Raw genomic sequence first — 21,488 nt, forward strand, 5'->3', positions numbered from 1 at the left:
CAACTTTGTTTTCTTTGTATTTCTCACCTGTTGGATTCTTGTTTGCCCTGCTTTGCATAGAAAATTGTGACCAATGGCCCAAGAAATTGGATCAGTGGTCACAATTTTAAAGAAAATCAAAAAAGAAATTTAAACACTTTTCACTTTCATTCTGTGGGGGTAGCCTCCCAGACCCACCCCCTTGTTATTAAAATGGACAGACTGCTTCTATTTCTCTACTGCAAGTTTATCATTTCCAGCTTAAGCCTAGTCATATAGCCCATTGGCAAGCATTTTGTGGGTCACACATCAGAAAGAAAGAAAGAAAGAAAGAAAGACAGAGAGAGAGTTGTTGTTGTTGTTTGGTTTTTAGGAGCATTAGCAACTAAGGCCATATTGCTCCGGGATATGCGGTCGTCATTCCCTGACCTTTCCGCATCCTCCGTATTTGGTGGTGACGGGCTCGAACCCCGGTCTAATCAAGAAGCGTGTGCTGCGCACTGCTGCTCCTTCCCACCTGGCTACGGAGGCGCCCAGAGAGAGAGAGAGAGAGAGAGAGAGAGAGAGAGAGAGAGAGAGAGAGAGAGAGAGAGAGAGAGAGAGAGAGAGCAAGCGAGCACACAATAAAATCTCATGAATCTAGTACAGGAACTTCCTGAGTTACGTTATACGCGACTTACGCAAATTGACTTTGCATGTTTTTGCAGGCCGGTGCAAACTGGTTAAAAAAAAAAAAAAAAAAAAAAAAGGAAACATATTTTGCATCTCTAGGGATAAATGGAGGTATTGTGAAAATATCGTATTAACACTTTTTTTTTTTTTTTTTTTGGTAATTCATTCCAAGACCTTGGAAGTTGAAATTTTCACTATATAACTAAGCTATTTATCTCTAAAATATGATTTATATAATGGAATTGCACTACACTCTCATCATTATCATATGTTCCGTTATAAGAATCAATTTTGAATGCCTTTATGATATTTTTCTAAAACATATTTCTGGAGGTCACTACCATAAAACAATAAAAACAATTTGCACTTTCCGGTTTATTGGGCTTTTCTGTTAGCCCAATCTATTATAAAAGGGTAGTAAACTCGATCTTATTGCATTTGCGGTAATACCCATAACTGCAATCATGTGGGTTTTTACACTGTTATGAAATGAGTTCCCCTTCACTGAAATCTTCAATCATATAAAAAACATAAATAAATTTTCAGAATCGTCTCTTCATTCCTATTTATTATTATTATTATTATTATTAGCCATGTGATGCAAGGAAGCCTGAGGCTTATGCTGCACCAGCCAAAAAAACAATATTTTTGAGTTACCCTGAGAGAGAGAGAGTCAGAAGTAAAAGGGAATCACCAAGGATGAGAAGAATGATGATATCCAGCTCAGGACCCTGGGTGTGCCAAGCCCATACTCACCAGATGTGAGCCCCTGGGGGTACTTATTGCAATGGTGAAGGGAAAACAACCAATGGAAAGTGTAAGTGAAAAGGAAACAAAACTGATTTAGAAATGAAGATGATTAATTAAGAAGTACAAAGCAGGACAAAGTTTGTCATCTATTGCATGGAATTAAGCCTCACTGCTTCAACAGTGAATACTATTTTAAAGGACAGTGCACGTATAAAAGAACATATCAAAGGATCAATGCATTTAAGAACAACAGTGATCACAAGCGGTGTTCGGGTGCTATATCGAAGATGGAAAAGCTATTAATAATATGGATTGAAAATCATATTATTAATATGATTTTCAGTATGATTTTGAATGGCCATTGGATTCAGGGGCACTTGCCCCTGAATCCAATGGCCATTCAAGCAAAAGCAAGAAGTATATTTATGAAGATATTAAGGATAAGTACAGCAAACTCCAAGCCAAGTTTGTGGCAAGCAATGGGTGGTTTAATAGGTTCAAGCATTGTGCTGGTTTCCAAAACATTAAAGTATGCGGTAAGTCGCCAGTGCCGATTCTGCAGCTGCAGAGAAATTTTGGGTTGTGTTGGAAAAAATTATTGATGAAGGTGGTTGAAGGTGGTTATTCAACGCAGCAAATTTTTAACGTCGACAAGACTGCTCTGTATTGGGAAAAAATGCTGGATCGAACATACATTGCCAAAGAGGAAAAGACAACGCCAGATTTCAAGGCTTCAAAAAATAGGGTCATGCTCTTGCTTGGGGCTAATGCAGTGGGAGATTACAGATTAAAACCACTGCTTGTGTACCATTCTGGACATCATCGTGCATTTAAGGGCATCAATAAAGCCATCCTACCCGTGAATTTCTGATCGAACCAGAGAGCATGGATAACAATATCTCTCTTTGAGGATTGGTTTAAATGCTGCTTCATTCCCGAGGTTTAAAAATATTGTAAAGACAATGACGTTCCTTTCAAGATTTTGCTTCTATTAGATAATACTCCTGGACATCCTATGCATCTAGATGATTTCAATTTGAACGTGAGAGTCATATTTCTACCGCCAAACACAACTTCACTCATCCAACCTATGGATCAGGGTGTTATTTCGAATTTAAAAGCATACTATTTACGCACACTGCAACGGTTTTGGCAGATCAGCAGCTTAAATTTATTGCCTTCAATAGAAAAAGAAGCCTCAAAGCTAATTAGCCCGGCTGTGGTGGTATCTGCAACCAACAAGATCTGCTGATGACGACATATACTAAACTAGCCACACTCAATATTTTGACACTGTCGGGAAAAACTGGAGTTTGTGGACATATTAAAGGACAGAAAAATAAACATACTTGGATTGAGCGAATCAAAATGGAAAGGAAATGGGTGTAGAGAATTACGAGGAGGCTATTACCTACATTGGTCTGGGGGGATGTAGTGAGGAAGGGTGTAGCCATCAATATAGACCCCAGGATTAAGGAAAGGCTACTGGAGGTGAAAATATCAGCCACAGACTCATGTCAGTTAAACTGCAAATGAATGACAGCGAAACATTGAAGGTAGTACAATGTTATGCACTGCAAACCGGTTGTGAAGAAATGGAGAAGCTGGAGTTTGAGGACAAGCTCGAAGAGAACATCACAGGTGAAGATATAGTTATCGTGGGTGACCTGAACGCAAAAGTCGGAGTGGAGAGACAAGGACTAGAACACGTTATGGGTCCGCATGGTTGGGGACCTAGGAATGATGGTGACAGGCTGTTGAATTTCTGTTTACGGAACAGCTTAGTCATAGGAAACACCTGGTTAAAGAAGAGAATGAGTCACAAAGTGACAAGATATGGTTGGGACAGTGAACAGGAATCCCTCCTTGACTATATACTCATGGATAAAGAGCACCACAGAAGACTAGTGGATGTCAAGGTCATTCCTAGTGTCTCCTTGGATAGTGATCACAGGTTAGTTGTTGGAGTTTTAAGATTCCCTAATTTGAAGAGGATCAAAATAACAAGAGAGAGAGAAAACTAAGGGTGTGGAAGTTGAAAGAAGAGGAAAAAGGGGCGATGTTCAGAGAAGAGTTCAGGAATGTGTACCTAAGACAGTGGTAAACAGCGTGGAATCAGAATGGAAAGCATTCAAAGACTGTATAGTTGGACTGACAGAGCAGGTTTGTGGAAGGAAAAGCAATAGAAGGAGATGGAAAGAAACCCCATGGTGGAATGATAGGATGAGAAAGGCTGTGAAAATCAAGAATAATGCATTCAGGACCTACTTTCAGAACAGAAATGATGAGAATAAAGAGATATATGAAACCGTGAAGAGAGTGGCTAAGGGGATAGTTAACGAGGAGAGAAGACTGTGGTTGGAAGAATGGAGTGAAACTCTATGGCAAGGTATCGACGGTAATAAAAAGACGTTGTATAGTATGGTGAGAAATAGAAGAAGAGATGGTGAACAGAGCAAATACCCTAATAACCAAGGATGAAGAGGTAAGAGAAACATGAAAGAAGTATTTTGAAAATCTGTTGAAGGCAGGCTGATCGTAGAAGAGGGGATGGAAGAGAAGATACGGAGGGGGGGGGGAGAGAGAGAGAGAGAGAGACTTGATGTGGAATGTAGTGCAGGCATGGAAATACATCAAGACAGGTAAGTCTGCTGGTATGCATGAGATAAATGGAGAGATGGTGAAGGCTACAGGTGAGGCAGGGATAGCATGGACATACAGACTGTTACGTAAGATCTGGGATGAGAGACAGCTGCCGAAGGACTGGAAAGAAGGTTTGATCATCCCATTGTTCAAGAAGTGGAACAGGAAAAAGCGTTCCAATTATATAGGCATCATACTGACATCACATGTGAATAAGCTGTATGAGAGAGTGTTAGAGCGGAAGATAAGAGGAACGATTGAAAATAGGATGGCCGAGGGACAGTATGGCTTTGGGCCTGGCAGATCGACGATGGATCTAATTTTCTGCATCAGGCAACTGATGGAAAAGTGTTATGAACACAATAAAGAGTTATGGATGGCATTTTTGGATATAAAGAAAGCGTGTGATGCCGTAAAGAGAGAGAAAGTGTGGGAGGTTTTGAGAAACTTAGGGATATAGGAACATCTTGTGGAGAGAATTGAGAATATGTGCACCAACGCAGTGAGCAAAGTTAGAACAGTGATGGGGTTGACGGAGAGCTTCGAAATAACATCAGGTTTCAGGCAAGGAGGTATCCTGTCACCACTACTATTCATAGCTGCCATGAATGATGTGCAGAGTGGTGGAACAACTTGGACAGTACCAGATGAAAGTCATGCTCTTCGCAGATGACCTCTGCATATGGAGAGAGAGCAGGGAACTAGTGCAACGGCAAGTTGATATATGGGCTAGTGTGGCCAATGAATTTGGACTGGTTTTCAGTCAGAAGAAGAGTGAAGTAATGGTTCTAAAGAGGAGTGGCAGGCTGGATGGATACATTACAATGGAAGGGAAAGAGCTAAAAATGGTTAACAATTTCAAGTATCTAGGAAGCACCATTACAAAGACTGGAGTGATAGATGAAGAAATAAGTAGAAGGATACAAGTGGACAGAAATTTCTATAGGCAGATAAGAGATCTGATCTGGAACAGGAACATACCACTGAAGTGTAAGAAGGCTATATATCAGGCCTATTATGTACCAATTCTGACGTATGCATCTGAAACTTGGACTATGGGGAAAAAGGATGAAAGCAGAATTCAGGGGGCAGAGATGAGATTTGTGAGGAGCATAGCCGGAAAGACAAGACGCGACAAAATCAGAAATGATGTGATTAGGGAGAGAATTCAGGTTGAAAACCTCCAGAATAGGATTGAAAGGTCCCGTTTTAAATGGTTTGGACATGTCAAGAGGATGACCAAGAGGTGTTTGCCAAGAAGAATGTTTAATTTACAATTAAGGGACAAAAGACCAAGTGAGAGACCAAGAATGAGATGGCAAGACATGATAAAGACCGATGTCATTAAGAGAGGAGGAAACTGGAGTGAAATCATCGACGGAGAGAAGTACACGGACAGGGCATGGTGGCAAGGCTTCATATGTCGACCTGTGGAATAGTGGAATGATGAAAAATGTGACTATTTACACACAACATTTGTTCAGGCCTTGTCTGCAGTAGACGGTGAGGAAAATTTTATGTTAAGAGACTTTTGGCAATCTTACAACATTTACCACGCCATCGTAAACGTTAATAAGGCCTGAACAGAAATTAATAAAAGTTGTTTAAATGGCGCATGGAAGAAAATATGCCCGGGCATGTAAAAGGCTTCGAAGGATTTCAAAAAAACAAATCATATGAAGAGGTTACAGATAAGATTGTAAAGGTTGCATAGTTACTTCAGCTGGAGGTAGATGCCAAAGACGTGGAGGAGTTAATAGAGGAAGAAGAGAAGGACTTATCTAACAAAGAACTTATTGACTTGCAGGCAGCAATAGTGAAAGAAAAAAAATGCTGATGACACTCAAGGCGATTCTTAAAAGTTAACAGAGGGGTGAATGATATGCTTGCTTGCTACAAAGAAATCTACGATGAAAAGAAAAAAGCCACCATCCAGTCATCCATTAATATGTTCTTTTGTAAGGTTGTGCGGCCAACCCCTTCTAAATCTCCACAGCCCTCAACCTCTTGCTTATGAGCATACTTATGAGCTGAAGACGTTGATTCTGGCAACGATGCTAGAGAGGTAAAACTTACTGACGTTATGCCTCTCTCTTTTTTTGTAATTTTATAATTTTTAAAATTGCACACTTTTGTAATTTTTCCTCCGTATGAGATAAAAAATTGAATAAATACAATAAATAATTCTATTTATAGGTTCGTAGAACATTTCTTTTTTGATTCAATCAATTCAGCGAGCACAGTTGTGAGTGCTGCACAAGCATGGGGGAAATTACAACTTACGTAGAGTTCCACAGAATGCAACCCTTATGTGATTCGGGGAGTGGCTGTATTCAAAAATTAATCACATTTTGAAAATATTACGTAAAAAAAACCCTGATAATATAGAAATATCACTGTAGTCCCCATGCTTCATTGAGTGCTGCTATTTTGGGTGATTCAAGAGTTGTCATTTGTCAGCAGCAGTGACAGCATTTTGCTTTTGTTTAATTTCAGTTTGGATTGGGTTCAAAAAAGCAAAATGTAAAATCACCTTTAAAAGGAACACCTCTTGCTATGGACATGCAGGCTTGATCCCAGCCAGAAGTATTAGAAATTATATGTTAAATAGCATCTTCAAACAGGCATTTCAGTAGGTGTCCTTTTGTATTTTCAACTGCCCTGTATTGGACACTTTAAAGGATAATTGGCACATGTTCAGTTTTCATAGGTCAGTGATTTGCTATGAAGGCAAGTGAAGGTCAAGCTCATTACACTAATACTAATTCGAGCTGTGATGGCTGTGGATTACTCACAGAACAGATAGCACAGTAAGTCACTAACACTGAATAGTCCAAATAAGGCTTGTCTGTTAGCAGTCCTTATTTAGACTGTCTGATGCAGTACCACCAATGAGCATCATTTAACAAGGTAGTAAAATAGACAAACTGAGAGATGCCATTACCAGAATTAAAAAAAAAAAATCAATTTGTGGGACTAACTTTTAAAAAAAGTGTCGGAACACAGTTGTAATATATTTATTTAAAAAAATAATAAAATAAACAGAAATAATAAATAAATCTGCCAACAGACTACATAGGTAATTTTGACCAGAAGCCCATGGGAATTTTCCATATCCACGAATATACTTAGATTTAAATATATATATATATATATTTATACTCTGGCATGACAACCAAATCAGAAGAAGTTAAAATTATTTTGACAATGAATACAGTCATTAACTGTATTTGGCAATTAATATGTGATACTTAACATTACTTTCATAGCTGTACTTTTTAATTTTTAAATTTAAATTGATTTAAATTCTTTGCAGCATTCATTGAAGTGAAGAGTGCCACAATGGATGAAGTGGAATACAGATCAGTGATCAAACTTCTTTCTGCAAAGGAGTGCACCCAAAACAATCCATGTTGCAACACATGATATACCATGATGTAAATGCATGATAACAGATGTCTAAGAATCACTTTGATATGTGAGAAGCTAACACAGAATTAGAGAAACCACAGGACTGCTTAAGGCTACATTATTCAGAATGTTATAAGATTTTAGAAGATAGAGGAACCACCTAAGATTGAAATAACTGTGGCAGAAGGAAGATATTATAGAAGAGGACAGGGAGTTGGGTAGAGCTTCATGTAGAATTGTGATTTCAACTTAGGCTGAAATCAACTCATATTTATTCAAACAAATGTGCAAGAAACTGAAACCTGTGTCTGGTGATCATCATCCTGTCTATAAACCACTTGTTTCAGCCAAAAATTAGAAACGGCAGTGGTGTTCGAGTCACTGTAGTTGGATTGTCAAAGACTGATAATAGTTATTGTGGCCTGATACGGCATGAATTCGGTCCATTCATGTCTGAGAGGATAACAAAAGGTTGGTACTTATTTAAAAAAGTTATTGCATTGTGTTCCACCCTGCAATGCTTCATTTTTAATCCAGATGATGACCACTTTCAAGATGATAATGCAAACTATCCATCACACTGATCAGTTTGACCTTAGGACTGAGTGATGCTTCTGTTTCAAGACCTGCTAGACACATAATGTAAAACTTACTATGCACTTGTTTAACCCTAATAACAGACACAACCATCAAAAGCCTAGATCATACAGGCAAAACTTAAGAATATTTCTACTGTCTCAGAAATCCGTTAAATCAACATCAAGACTGTAAAGCTTTTGTTTCAAGACCCACTAGACATGTAATGTGAAACTAGATCTGTTTGTAATTGGTTGAAGTATTGTAATGGAGAATTCAATTAATGTCCATGTCCCTCTTCCTTATATCCAAATCTGGATCCTATTTAAAATTTGTGGAATACATTAGAATATGGTGCAGTAATAGTTCCAATTTGTGAATATTCAATCTTATGAACAAAAGTTTTTGACACCAGAAATTTAGGAGCTCAAAGATTGATCTCTTGCTGAACTTCAGTAATTGCATGGTATGTTACCTTACAGTAGTAAAATGAATGAGAATGAAATACTTTCAAGATTTATGTATTTTACCTATAACACACACACACACACACACACACACACACACACACACACACACACACACACACACACACACACACACACACACACACACACACACAAAGCATAACAGAGTTTTATATTGCAAAATTAGCAATTATTTTGTAAAATTTTGTTTTATAAAGTAAAATTATAAAAATATTATACAATTAATGTATTGTATGTTGCTACTATATTTTCTTGTTAATATAGCATTAGTGTAATTGCAAACTTTTGTGAGACCAAGAGCATAAAAATTTGTAATGCCATAATTTTTGCAGCTCCGGCGAACACTACGTTTCTATATATATTTAGTCATTTTATTGACTTAATTGTTATACTAAATTATTTTCTATACGTAGCTTTATAGTTCTAGTCAAGCTCCTTGGTTTATTTGAATTTAGATAGATTTTTTTGAAAGGTAATACTTATTGTCCATAGATCTTACTGTTCATAACTTGCCACCATTGTTATATGATACGGAATAGTGTAATGTAAACCCTGAACTTAATAGCATAAGGTTTAATGTAAAACTAAATAGCAAAATAGGTGGCACTGTATTAGAAATCTAGATTAGTATAGTATTATCAATTAATCAGTAAAATTAATTAAACTTATTAAATTTCACTGTTAATTAAATTATACTTAAACGGAATTATGACAGAGACTAGAGCAGCAAAGCAGCGTTCACAAAGTAGCAGTAGTACTGTGGCTCGTGGAAGAACTGAAGGGGGAGATTGTCCAATGCATCACAGTCTAAAAAAATGTGCAAAATGTGAAATGTTTGCAGACCTGTCTAGAACAGGACATAATCTAGCCAAGGAGGATGTCTTTGTGTGTGTGTGCTAGGTGCAGAGACTGTGCACTTGAACATCAGGCAACACAACGGCAATCCCCAAGGCAGAATGTGCTGGTCTCACAGGAACTAGTTGTTTTCTGTGACTCTATTGTCAGGGAAATGGGGAATATATGGTGCAAAAAGGATAGGTGGAATAGGACCAGGGTATGTCTGCCAGGAACAAAGGTTGATGATGTTGTAGAGCAGATATCATCTTTTAAGGGCACAAAAGGTGATATTGTTGTACACTGGCACTAATTAAGAGAGTTTGGGGTTTGGGTTCGAGGGTAGCCTGTGCGGCCGCAGCTATTTTGCAGCTCCTGGAGAAGAGAAGTTTTTTCTGATTTATTTTCTGTTTTATTAGCTTAAATTGGCATATTTACTTATTTTCTAGAGTAGTTTTATATTCATAGTTACGATACTTAGTTTAAAGTTTAACATGATAGAGATTTTGTGGGTATTACTTAGTATCGGTAATGGTATCAAATCCACGTGTTACAAATTGCAGCTCCATTAAACGAGAGGTTTTAGCCGATTTATTAACCAATTGTTATATCAAATTATTATCTATAAGTAGCTATAGACCTAGTCAGGATCCTTAGTTTATTCTAAATTGAGACAGCGAGATTTGGAAGTTAATCAATACTTAAGAGTCTGTAGAAGTACCGTTCGTAATTACCGCCATTGTAACACGATACAGCATATCCGGAATTCGATAGCATTAGCTTTGTATAGTATAGTGCATAATATAATATTGTCAATTAATCAGTAAATCTATTAATCTTGTTAAACTTCATTGTCAATTAAATTGTATACAGTATTCAAGTATTCAAGTATCCAGACCTGTATACAGTATTCAAGGTGTGGCCTAACCATTGCCTACGGCAATGGTTAGGCCACACCTTGAATACTGTATACAGGTCTGGAGGCCTCATTTTTAGAAGGATGTAGAGCTGCTGGAACGAGCACAGAGGAGGGCAACAAGATTAGTGAATGGAACAAAGGGTTGCTCTTACGAAGAAAGGCCTAAGTTTTGCAAATTACAGTGTCTGGAGACTAGGCACCTGCGAGGTGATGTGATTGAGATGTATAAAGCCTTGAATGTTTTGAGCAGGCTCAATGCCGATGGGATTCTCCCTCTTGCTCAGAATAATCTCCTGAGAGGGCATAAATTAAAATTGAAAGACAGTTGTAGGATAGATGTGTGGAAGTTTGCCTTTAGCCAGCAGGTAGTTGATTGCTGGAACAGACTTCCATCTGTTGTGGAAGTTGATAGCTTAAATAAATTTAAGGCTGAACTAGACATTTGGAGTGACCGTATGGGCGAAATGGGAAGGGGTTTTTTTTTGGCTGATGCTGTATAAACTTGCTTTCTTGCATCATATGCCTCAACTAATGCTAATAATAATTTAAATAATCTATTCAATATTATTTAACAGTGAACATACAATAATTGTGTTACACAATTATTGTAATGTAAAATTATATAGCATAATATGCATCACTGCATTTAGGAGTCTATTCGATAGTGTAGTATTGACAATTAATTAATTAAATTTATTGATCTTATTAATTTAAAATATCGTGCCCCACACTAGAGCAGCAAAGCAACAGGCACAAAGTGGCAGGAGTGCTATGACTAGGGAGAGAAGGGGGGGGGGAGATTCTCCAGCGCATCACAGCCTAAAGAAATGTGCAGCTTGTGAAATGTTTGCCGAACTTTCTGGAACAGAACATGATCTAGCCAAGGAGGATGTCCTTGTGTGTTACAGGTGCAGAGAGTGTCTAGAAATTAGGCGTCAATTCAGCGTTCTGATTGGCGTCTATGAGAGCTTGAGGTGTAGGGTAGATGCCCTCGAAGAAATTGATATGAGGGGCCTGTCAAGCTCTCAGCTGCCCAACTCAATGATGGGATTCTTCCACTTGTTCAGATTACGAACCTAGGGAGGCATAAATTCAAATTGAGACAAGACAGCTGTAGAATAGATGTGTGGAAATTTGCCTTTAGCCAGCGGGTTGTTAATTGCTGGAATAAATTTCCATCTGTCGTGGAAGTTGATAGGTTAAATAAATTTAAGGAGGAACTGGACAAATATCTGGAGGGAATGGTTGTGGGAATTTTTTTTTTGGCTGATGCTACATAAGCTCATATGCTTGCTTTCTTGCATCACATGCCACGATTACTATTACAATGCAAGGGCTGTATTTTGTTGTGTTCATTCTGCCAGCTCTACCTGGCATAGAAAATTCTTTTCCTGATGTTCACTGTGTGGTACAGTATATTAAGATAACTAGATATGCAACACAAACTCTCAAATTTGGTAATGTTGGGAACAGATCACTTTCAGATTTTGGAGTGAAACCTTATTGACACTTGGGATGGCCTTCTCTATTGTACTGCCATTGATAAATTTGTGTCATAATGCTCTGCTGCTATATTGAAAATAAAGTGTAATGCATGCATTAAAGAATGCATCAACTACTAGCTTCCTTGTATCATTTATTTATTCTGATATTAACCATAATGTAACAAATATACAAAAAAAATTTTTTTGCATGTTTTTCTTTTCTATAGTTGGTATTATTTTTGGCTTGCACCCTCCCAGTATATATGTTTTTTATATAATGACAAATTGCTTCCAATTTATGAGCATTAAAACCACTCCTTAGGAATTTATGGTGTACATAAATCAGAAGGTTACTGCTTACTTCTGGCACACAGTCCACTATTCTCATCATTGAAAGAACTAGAATAATTATTGTTACTACATCAATAGGTCAATTCAACATGGCATGTATTAAAATTTTAATTTAGATATGCAAAAGACCTACAAAATATGGAGATTCTTTTCTAATATTTTAGCTGGGTAGCATGGTTTACTAATCCAGCTACTTTATCTAAGTTACAGGATTAGCATTTATTTTTACATATAAGGTGATATAACATATTGCTATTTCATGTAGTGTCAGCTGCTTCAACTATTCTGAAAAACAACATATGAAAATAAACCCAAAGTTTGTTGCAAGGATTACTTATGAATGTGTTGGATATGCATATTACAATTTTTATTGTGCCAGAGTACAATTTATATTTATATATTAAAAATATATCCTGCCATATATGAAAATTTTCTACACCAAAAATATGTTTATATGGTCACTTAATGACATACCCAGTGTGAGTGGGTGTGTGTCTGCACGAGAGAGAGAGAGAGAGAGAGAGAGAGAGAGAGAGAGAGAGAGACGAGAGAGAGAGAGAGACGAGAGAAGAGAGAGAGAGAGAGAGAGAGAGAGAGAGAGAGAGAGAGAGAGAGAGAGAGAGAGAGAGAGAGAGAGAGAGAGAGAACAAACTGCTGTAGATAGTTAACATCAATACAGAATTGGTGAATAGAGCTTTTACTATATAGGCCTACAGTGCAATATATTATTTATATGAAAAAGTTATCAAATAATTCTGATTTCCTTTTACCCAAGTAGGTTTCGTGAATGTATCCTTCTCTATCTTGTAACCTTGACCACCACCATTCTCGCTCTTGATCATCTCCCTTCCGTAAGACGACTATCATATCACTGTCCTGAAAACTGAGTTCATCTGCATTCTGAGCTTCATAATCATATACAGCATAAACAGCACCACCATTCAGAATTCCCAACTTCTCTTGCATACCTACAAAATATAATAATTACATTTTTATGAAAATACAGTACTCACGACAATAACTTAATGATTTTTGGAATGATTACTAAAATGTCAATATGCTTGTGTAATATGCAAGTACAAACATACAAGTGCTTTTCCCCTTTTGTTCTCAAAGGAACTGAAAAATCTTCTGGCCTAACAGTTAAAGACAGTGTAAACCAGGTTTAAAAACAATATATATATTCAAGGTCAGACTGAACTAGAAAGATATCAAAGAAAAATCTATGGGTTCTTATCTTCCTCTGAGCACTGCTAAGGCCTTCTGTATACTTACTCACAAATCCAAACAAAAAGACATTTTCTCTTGGGACATTTTTCTTTCCAATCTCAACTTGTAATTTATGAATAATACTGGTCCAAAAGATTTTAATACAGTTATTTCTTATCTGTTCAATTATCTTTAATACTGGTGCTTTAATACAAAATATTAGTGTAATATTTTGTTAATCAGCATTCAAATGAAAAATACTAACAAGTAAAATATTTGGTAACTAAAATAAGATTAAATATTTTTTTGTCAATAGTTTATACAGTATGTACAAAAAAACATCTGTTCTCATTTCTGACATTTATATTCTATAATTAGATATGAATATGGGTTAGAGCTCGTAATCTGTAACATCTTGACATTACAGAAAGAGTTTCTGGAAGTTAAACACCTGAAATGCTTTTAACTTAAGAAAGTAAACTTATTGAGTGGAATGGTGTTCTAGCATATTACAGCCCAAATGAAGACTATGTGGAAGTCTTCAAATTGACATTTCCATGGTGTAGTAGTTATCGCGTATGCTTCACACGTCCTCACATGTGCTTCAAGGTCCCCAAGTTCAATCCTGGACAGAAATAATTGGATAATTTTGCAGGGTGATAACTGTCATTAATGACAGTTATCACCCTGCAAAAGTTATCACCCTGACAGTTATCACCCTTACCTTGATAACTGTCATTAATGACAGTTATCAAGGTAAGCTATTGCAACAAGATCTAGAAAAATTAAGCCAATGAGCTGAGAAATAGCAGTTGAAGTTAAAACACTGACAAATGCAAGGTACTGCATATGGAGAGCAGTAATCCCAGATTAACATACCAACTGTGTGGTACTGCACCCAGCATAGTGGAAAAGAAAAAAAGATCTGGGGGTAATTGTGCAGTCAGATATAAAGTTCTGTAAGCAGCACAGACAGACTACCAGAACAGCTCATGGATTTTGTCAATGATATACAGGAACTTTGCTAGCAGGGATAAGGAGGTGATTATCCATGTACAAGGTCGTGGTGGCTGCATACTGTATACATGAGTATTTTATACAGGTCTGGAGACTTCATTTTAGGTAGGATGTAAATCTGCTGGAATGGATGCAGAGAAGGGCAACGAGATTGGTGAAGGAAACAAAAGGGTGCTCTTACTAAAAAAGGCTTCAGTTCTGTAAACTGTACTGCTGGAGAAATGGATTGAGTAAGCTCAATGTTGACGGTATTCTTCCGCTTGCTGAGACAACACACATGAGGGAGAGCATAAATTCAAATTGAGGATGGCACATACCCAACAGAGGGGTATGTGCCATCCATTTTTTTTTTTTTTTAGTTGATGATGCAAGAAAGTGAGCTTTATAAGCTCACTTTCTTGCATCATTTGCTACCACTTATACTAATTGGACTGTTTCATTACCGAGCATGGCAAAAGCTTTATAGATGAAGAAGTTATACCACACTCAAGGTGGTAGAGAATGAAAAGGACCTGGGGGGAGGGGTTTGTTTTTTGGTTTTTAGGAGCATTAGCAGGCCATATTGCTCTGGAGATATGTGGTGGTCATTCCCTGACCTTTCCGCATCCTCCGTATTTGGTGGTCATGGGCTCGAACCCCGGTCTAATCAAGAAGCGTGTGCTACACACTGCTGCTTCTGCCCACCTGGCTACGGAGGCTCTGGACCTGGGGGTAATGTGCTGTCAGATATGAAGTTTTCTGAGCAGTGCAGACGGTCTGCAAGAGTAGCTCATTGTGTCTGGTCAATGATATACAGAAATTTTTATAGCAGAGATAAGGTGGTGATTATCCCCTTGTATAAGGCAATGGTCAGGTCACACCTTGAGTACTGTATACAGATCTGGAGGCCTCATTTTAAGAAGGATGTAGAGCTGTTGGAATGAGTACAGAGAAGGGCAACAAGATTAGTGAATGGAACAAAGGGTTGCTCTTACGAAGAAAGGTTTAAGTTTTGCAAATTACAGTGTATGGGGGACTAAACACCGAGGTGATCTGATTGAGGTGTGTAAAGGCTTGAATGGTTTGAGCATGCTCAATGCTGATGAGATTCTTCCTCTTGTTCAGAATAATCGCCTGAGAGGTCATAAATTCAAATTGAGGAAAGACAGTTGTAGGATAGATGTGTGGAAGTTTGCCTTTAGCCAGCGGGTGGTTGATTGCTGGAACAAACTTCCATCTGTTGTTGTAGAAGTTATTGCTTCCGTAAAGGCGACTACGATGGACTGAGACAGTATTTAAATTCTATACAGTGGGACCAACTGATGATGTTACCAACAGCAAATTCAAAATGGGAAGCATTCAAAGAACGTATCTTGGAAGCTACTAGGCTTTACATACCAACTAAGAAATATTGTTCAAGGTTTAGGCCAAAATGGATGTCAGATGAACTAATGAGGCATATGGCAGAGAAGAAAAATGCATGGGATACTTACAAATTAACACATGACACAGAAGCCTATGATAGATACAAGTTGATATGCAACCAAGTTACAAAGGAGGTTAGGCAGGCGAAGGCAGATTACGAGAAATCCTTGGCAAGGGATGCAAAGAAAAACAGCAAAGAGTTCTTTACTTATGTAAACTCTAGAAGGAAGGGGATGAATCAGATTGGTCCACTTGATATTGATGGGTCAACTGTTGATGATCCTGCTCAGGTAGCTAACAAACTAAATGAATATTTTGCATCGACATTCACACATGAGGAGTTATTCAGCAAGGGGAATGCCAGAGGTGTATTCAACTCTAGCAGTAAGCTACAGAATCTTGAAATAACTGGGAGTAAAGTGGAGGAGAAACTGTTGAAGATAAACACAAGAAAGGCACCCGGGGTGGATGGGATCTATCCAGTTATATTAAAGGAGGCAGCAAAGGAAGTAAGCAAACCCTTAGCCATAATTATGAGAGCTTCCTTGGACTCAGGGGAGGTACCCATAGACTGGAAATGTGCAAATGTGACCCCAATTCACAAAGGAGGATCAAAGGCTGACACATGTAACTATAGACCTGTGAGCTTAATTTCTGTTCCAGGAAAATTAATGGAGGCACTGGTTAAAGAAGCACTGCAGGATCATTTAGACAAGACTTCAGTTATAGCTCAGACACAGCATGGTTTTGTTAAGGGGAAGTCTTGCCTGACCAACTTGATTGGATACTATGATGCAGTCACAAAAGAACTGGATGCAGGGAATAACTTTGATATTATATACTTGGATCTTAGAAAGGCTTTTGATACTGTTGCACATGGAAGACTGCTACACAAATTGGAGCAGTGTGACATTGGAGGCAAATTGCTGCTATGGATAAAGGGGTGGTTGAGTGGGAGAAGACAGAGAGTGGTAATCAATGGACACTGCTCATCGTGGACTAATGTTATTAGTGGAGTCCCTCAGGGCTCAGTGTTGGGTCCATTATTGTTTTCTGTATTTATAAATGATATTGATGATGGTATATCAAGCTTAATGTCCAAGTTTGCAGATGATACAAAGGTTGGCAGGGTTGTCAAGGACACTACTGACACTACACTGCTGCAACAGGATCTGGAAAGGTTGAGCAGATGGGCTGAGAGGTGGCAAATGAAGTTTAACATTGACAAATGTAAAGTACTACACATGGGAAACAGCAACCCCAGAGCAACGTATCAACTCTGTGGTACTACACTGACAGTGGTAGAGAATGAAAGGGACTTGGGGGTGATTGTGCAGGCAGATATGAAGTTCTCTGAGCAGTGCAGACGGGCTGCAAGAGTAGCTCATGGAGTATTGTCAATGATATACAGGAATTTTTCCAGCAGGGATAAGGAGGTGATTATTCCATTGTACAAGGCAATGGTCAGGCCACACCTAGAGTACTGTATACAGGTCTGGAGGCCTCATTTCAAGAAGGATGTAGAGCTGCTGGAACGAGTACAGAGAAGGGCAACAAGATTAGTGAATGGAACAAAGGGGTGCTCTTACGAAGAAAGGCTTAAGTTTTGCAAATTACAGTGTCTGGAGACTAGGCACCAGCGAGGTGATCTGATAGAGGTGTATAAAGCCTTGAATGGTTTAAGCATGCTCAATGCTGATGGGATTCTTCCTCTAGCTCAGAAAAATCACCTGAGAGGGCATAAATTCAAATTGAGGAAAGACAGATGTAGGATAGACATGCGGAAATTTGCCTTTAGCCAGCGGGTGGTTGGTTGGTGGAACAGACTGCCATCCCTTGTGGTGGAGGTTGATAGCCTAAATAAGTTTAAGGCTCAGCTGGACAGGTATTTTGAACGAACAGAGGGGTGAAGTGGAAGTGGGTTTTTTTTTTTTTTTTTTTTTTGGCTGATGCTGCATAAGCTTGCTTTCTTGCATCAAATGCCTCTACTAATGCTAATGCTAATGCTAAGTTGATAGCTTAAACAGATTCAAGGCAGAACTAGACAAGCATTTGGAGCAAGCGGATGGGTGAAATGAGAAGGTGTGTGTGTGTGTGTGTGTGTGTGTGTGTGTGTGTGTGTGTGTGTGTGTGTGTGTGTGTGTGTGTTTGTTTGGCTGATGCTGTATAAGCTTGTTTTCTTGCATCATGTGCTAATGGTAATGCTCACGGGATACAGGGTGTGATATAAATTTTGCAGCAGCATAGTTAATGATCAATGCTAAGCAGTGCTTCTTCAGGATGACTTGGGATTCAGAGGATGATTTGAAAAGTGGCAGCCATGTTTTACTGCAGTAAAATGCATTTGGAGAACAACAACCTCAAAATAACTGTACACTTGGTGGAATTGAATTAAAAACAGTATACAAAGAGATTTAGGGGTTAGGTAAACAAAATATAATGGATAATAATATAAAAATTGACAAGCTAAATACTCTTGGTTAGATTTAATTGAACATAATAGGTGAATAGCACAAGGGGTGATCATTTTGCAGTGGAATATTTTATGTTTACCTTGCAAACTTTCCATAAGTGCCACTAGAGGCACTCTCCCCTAATCGCTAGTGAGCAGACTGTGTGTGCATGCCAGTACTTGTCGAGCTAATGTTGTGTGAAGAGTTTTTTTAGCCGCATGTCAGTGACATTCATTTTGAAGCAAGTATCACTTCAGACATACAGATTGAACAGCTTGTTTGCTATTGTTTTTTAGTTATTTGGTTTTTAGGAGCATTAGCAACTAAGGCCATATTGCTCCGGGAATATGCGGTGGTCATTCCCTTGACCTTTCCGCATCCTCCGTATTTGGTGGTGACGGGCTCGAACCCCGGTCTAATCAAGAAGCGTGTGCTTGAACAGCAATATGCAATTTGTTATTGTGTCAGATGGGGCTTAAATGCATCAGAAACAGTTAAAGAGATGAATGAAGCATACAGTATGAGCGTCTTGGTAGGAAGGCCATATTTAAATGTCACAAGTGATTCAGTGGCCTTGAGTCTGTTGCAGATGACCCAAGGCATGGTCGGTCTTCCTCCTCAACAACTCCTGAGCAAATCGCAAAAGCCCAGGAAATCTTAGATGAAGACATGCGAATTACACTTTGTGAATTAGCTGTTAGAATGTCCATTTCATAACCGGTAGTGCTCACTGGATTCCACACAATTTGACTTCAGAGCAAAAATAGCAAAGAGAAGACTTGTGCAAAAAGAAATGCTTGATTGTTTTGAAACATAGGGTCAAAACTTCTTAAATAAAATAGTGATGTTATGAAACTTGGATATTTCACTACGATCCAGAGACAAAACAACAGTGGAGTGAGTGGAAGCGTTCTGATTCACCAAGACCTCTGAAATTTAGCTTCTCGTTCGGCAGACAAACAAATGGTTCTTGTGTTTTTTGACATAAAAAAGGCATTCTTGTTATATATTTTGTGCCTCGTGGAACAACTATGAATAAAGAAGCATACTGAGAAGTTCTCAGAGTCAAACTTCACCACACCAATCATGGGAAATGTCAAGAACTTTCTGGTGTGAAGTGGTTTCTCCATGAAAACAATGCCAGGCTCCATATGGCTAATATTGTGCAGCCAATAATCACTGCCTTAGGTGCAGAGGTTCTGCCACATCCCCCTTATTCACTGGACTTAGCCCTGTGTGATTTCTTCCTGTTTCCACGTCTGAAGAATGCTCTGAAAAGCAAGTGTTTTGTGTCCGAGAATTATTATCGCAGAACCACAATGGAAGCACTTTGCAGTCTTTTGAAAAATGGCCTGCAAGAAGCATGGAAGTGTGTCAAGTTCAAGGTAGAGTACTTAGAGAAGGACAAATCCACAGAAGATTTAGATGATGGCAATTAGGATAAGATCTTGCACCAGTCTGCAAATTAAATGATCACCCCTCGTAGAATTAAAAAGAGAACAAGGTAATTTTAGCATATCACGGGTCAGATTCCTATACAGATTTCCTGTGAAGATTAATTAGTTTCATACCATCAAATATCTAACTCCTAGATGAATAGTTCAGTCAAAGAAGAGGCAAGGAGAACGTGTATTGTGAATAAGAACCTGCAAACCAACATGCTAAGAAATAAGACTTAAAAGAGCACTAGAACCAATAAAATTGTGGACTAAATTGGAAAGACATGAAGTTCTCTGCAGTGCAGGCTGGAGGCAAGTAGGACTCATGGTGTCCTATTGATGGTTTTTTGGATATTTGCTTGTAGAGTTAAGGTCCTAATCCCACTATACAAGGCAATAATGGTTACTCTACAGATTGAGTAATTGTAAGACAACATTTGGGATACTGTCTAGATATGAAGACCACACCTAAAAAAGCCTAGAGCTTCTTAAAGGGTGCAATTTAGCAAAAGAATATAGAATTCTTTCTATTTCCTTATCAAAAAATTATTAAAAGCAGAGTTCAAATTTTGATTAAACTAGCCAAATCTAAAGATGCTCAACAGGAAAGAATATCACCGTGTATCATGATGTTGAAGAGTTCCTTTTACAGTGGTCCTCATCAGTAGAAGTCAAAACTTATCTGTAAGTTCTCCATTCTACAAGCAAATGCTTGTGATCTTATACTCTAAAAAGTTTGGGTCAGCTTTAAGGTATAAAACTTTGAGCCAAGAGAGTCACTGCAACCAGCCACTGCTGGTAGCAGTGACTGAAAAATTGATATAGCATATATTGTAAGGCTATGTAAGGATTTCAAACTCAGATCTTGTCACATGGTTATCCTTTATCAGACATTTATAATGCTGATTAAACAGAACTGTCTGTTTATATTATCATTATTTGGTAATCTATAATAGACTGTGCAATAACTTTAATCAAGTTAAATTCTAATTACAAAATACTCCAGTATGAAGCCCTTCCTATAGAATGGTTTTGACAGAATGCATCACATGAAATCCTAAATGCTAAATTAACGGCAAACCTTTCACCAATATGGTGTCTGACACATCTCAAATTTCCATGTGTTTAACTTTTACTTTTTTACTTACTTTACTTTTGGTAGTTGTTGGCGCATCGGCTTCTGTGGCCATAATACACCTCCAAAGGTTTTTGCAGTACTTTGATCCAAGCCCGAGGCGGGAATCGAACCCGCGACCTTTGGGTTGCCAGGCAGGCACTTTACCCACCCGGCTAGCCATGTGTTTAACGTGATGCATCCTGGGAGTTAAAGATACTATAAATGACTACCTTCTGCTTATGTCACATAACCAACTGATGATGACAACATTGTTGTTATTTGGTTTTTAGGAGCATTAGCAACTAAGGCCATATTGCTCCGGGAATATGCGGTGGTCATTCCCTGACCTTTCCGCATTCTCCGTATTTGGTGGTGACGGGCTCGAACCCCGGTCTAATCAAGAAGCATGTGCTACCACTGCTGCTCCTTCCCACCTGGCTACGGAGGCGCATGACAACATTGAAAGTCTCACATTTAAGCTCTTGGTTTTTGACACTCCATCCTAGTTATTTTTATGCAGTTTTCTTTTATAGACGACAACCAGGGAAAAAGGCGGTGCACTTCTTCCTCAGATCATGTTCTTATTTAATTTAATGTAGTTAATCCTTCACCTTTACTTTTGCTTTTTATGAATTTTAAACCCTAATCATGATCTCAGAGGTGAGTACTGAAATAATAAGCTTTTGCTGGAAATTTTATGAGTAAATTTACAGTACTTCAAGCCTTAGCTGTATATTATATA

General features: G+C 38.3%; 2 protein-coding genes across 2 annotated transcripts in view; one reads left to right on the top strand and one right to left on the bottom strand.

The window, feature by feature from the left end:
- The first annotated feature begins 2,915 nt into the window (after positions 1-2,915).
- Positions 2,916-7,370, top strand: LOC150088655 (protein CFDP2-like). Its single transcript, XM_090370280.1, has 2 exons — positions 2,916-3,355; positions 7,361-7,370. The coding sequence occupies exons 1-2, from the start codon at positions 2,916-2,918 to the stop codon at positions 7,368-7,370; spliced, it is 450 nt and encodes a 149-aa protein (XP_090226406.1).
- A 5,466-nt stretch (positions 7,371-12,836) lies between these two features.
- Positions 12,837-21,488, bottom strand: part of LOC150088656 (apoptosis-stimulating of p53 protein 2-like) — a 162,488-nt gene continuing 153,836 nt past the window's right edge. Inside the window, exon 11 of the mRNA XM_090370281.1 lies at positions 12,837-13,075. Within this exon, the coding sequence (XP_090226407.1) occupies positions 12,837-13,075 (239 nt within the window). The remainder of the gene's footprint in view (positions 13,076-21,488) is intronic.

This window comes from Mastigoproctus giganteus, chromosome 3 (genome assembly GCF_048544385.1).
Source record: "Mastigoproctus giganteus isolate SK-2022 chromosome 3, ASM4854438v1, whole genome shotgun sequence".
Taxonomy (NCBI): Eukaryota; Metazoa; Arthropoda; class Arachnida; order Uropygi; family Thelyphonidae; genus Mastigoproctus; species Mastigoproctus giganteus.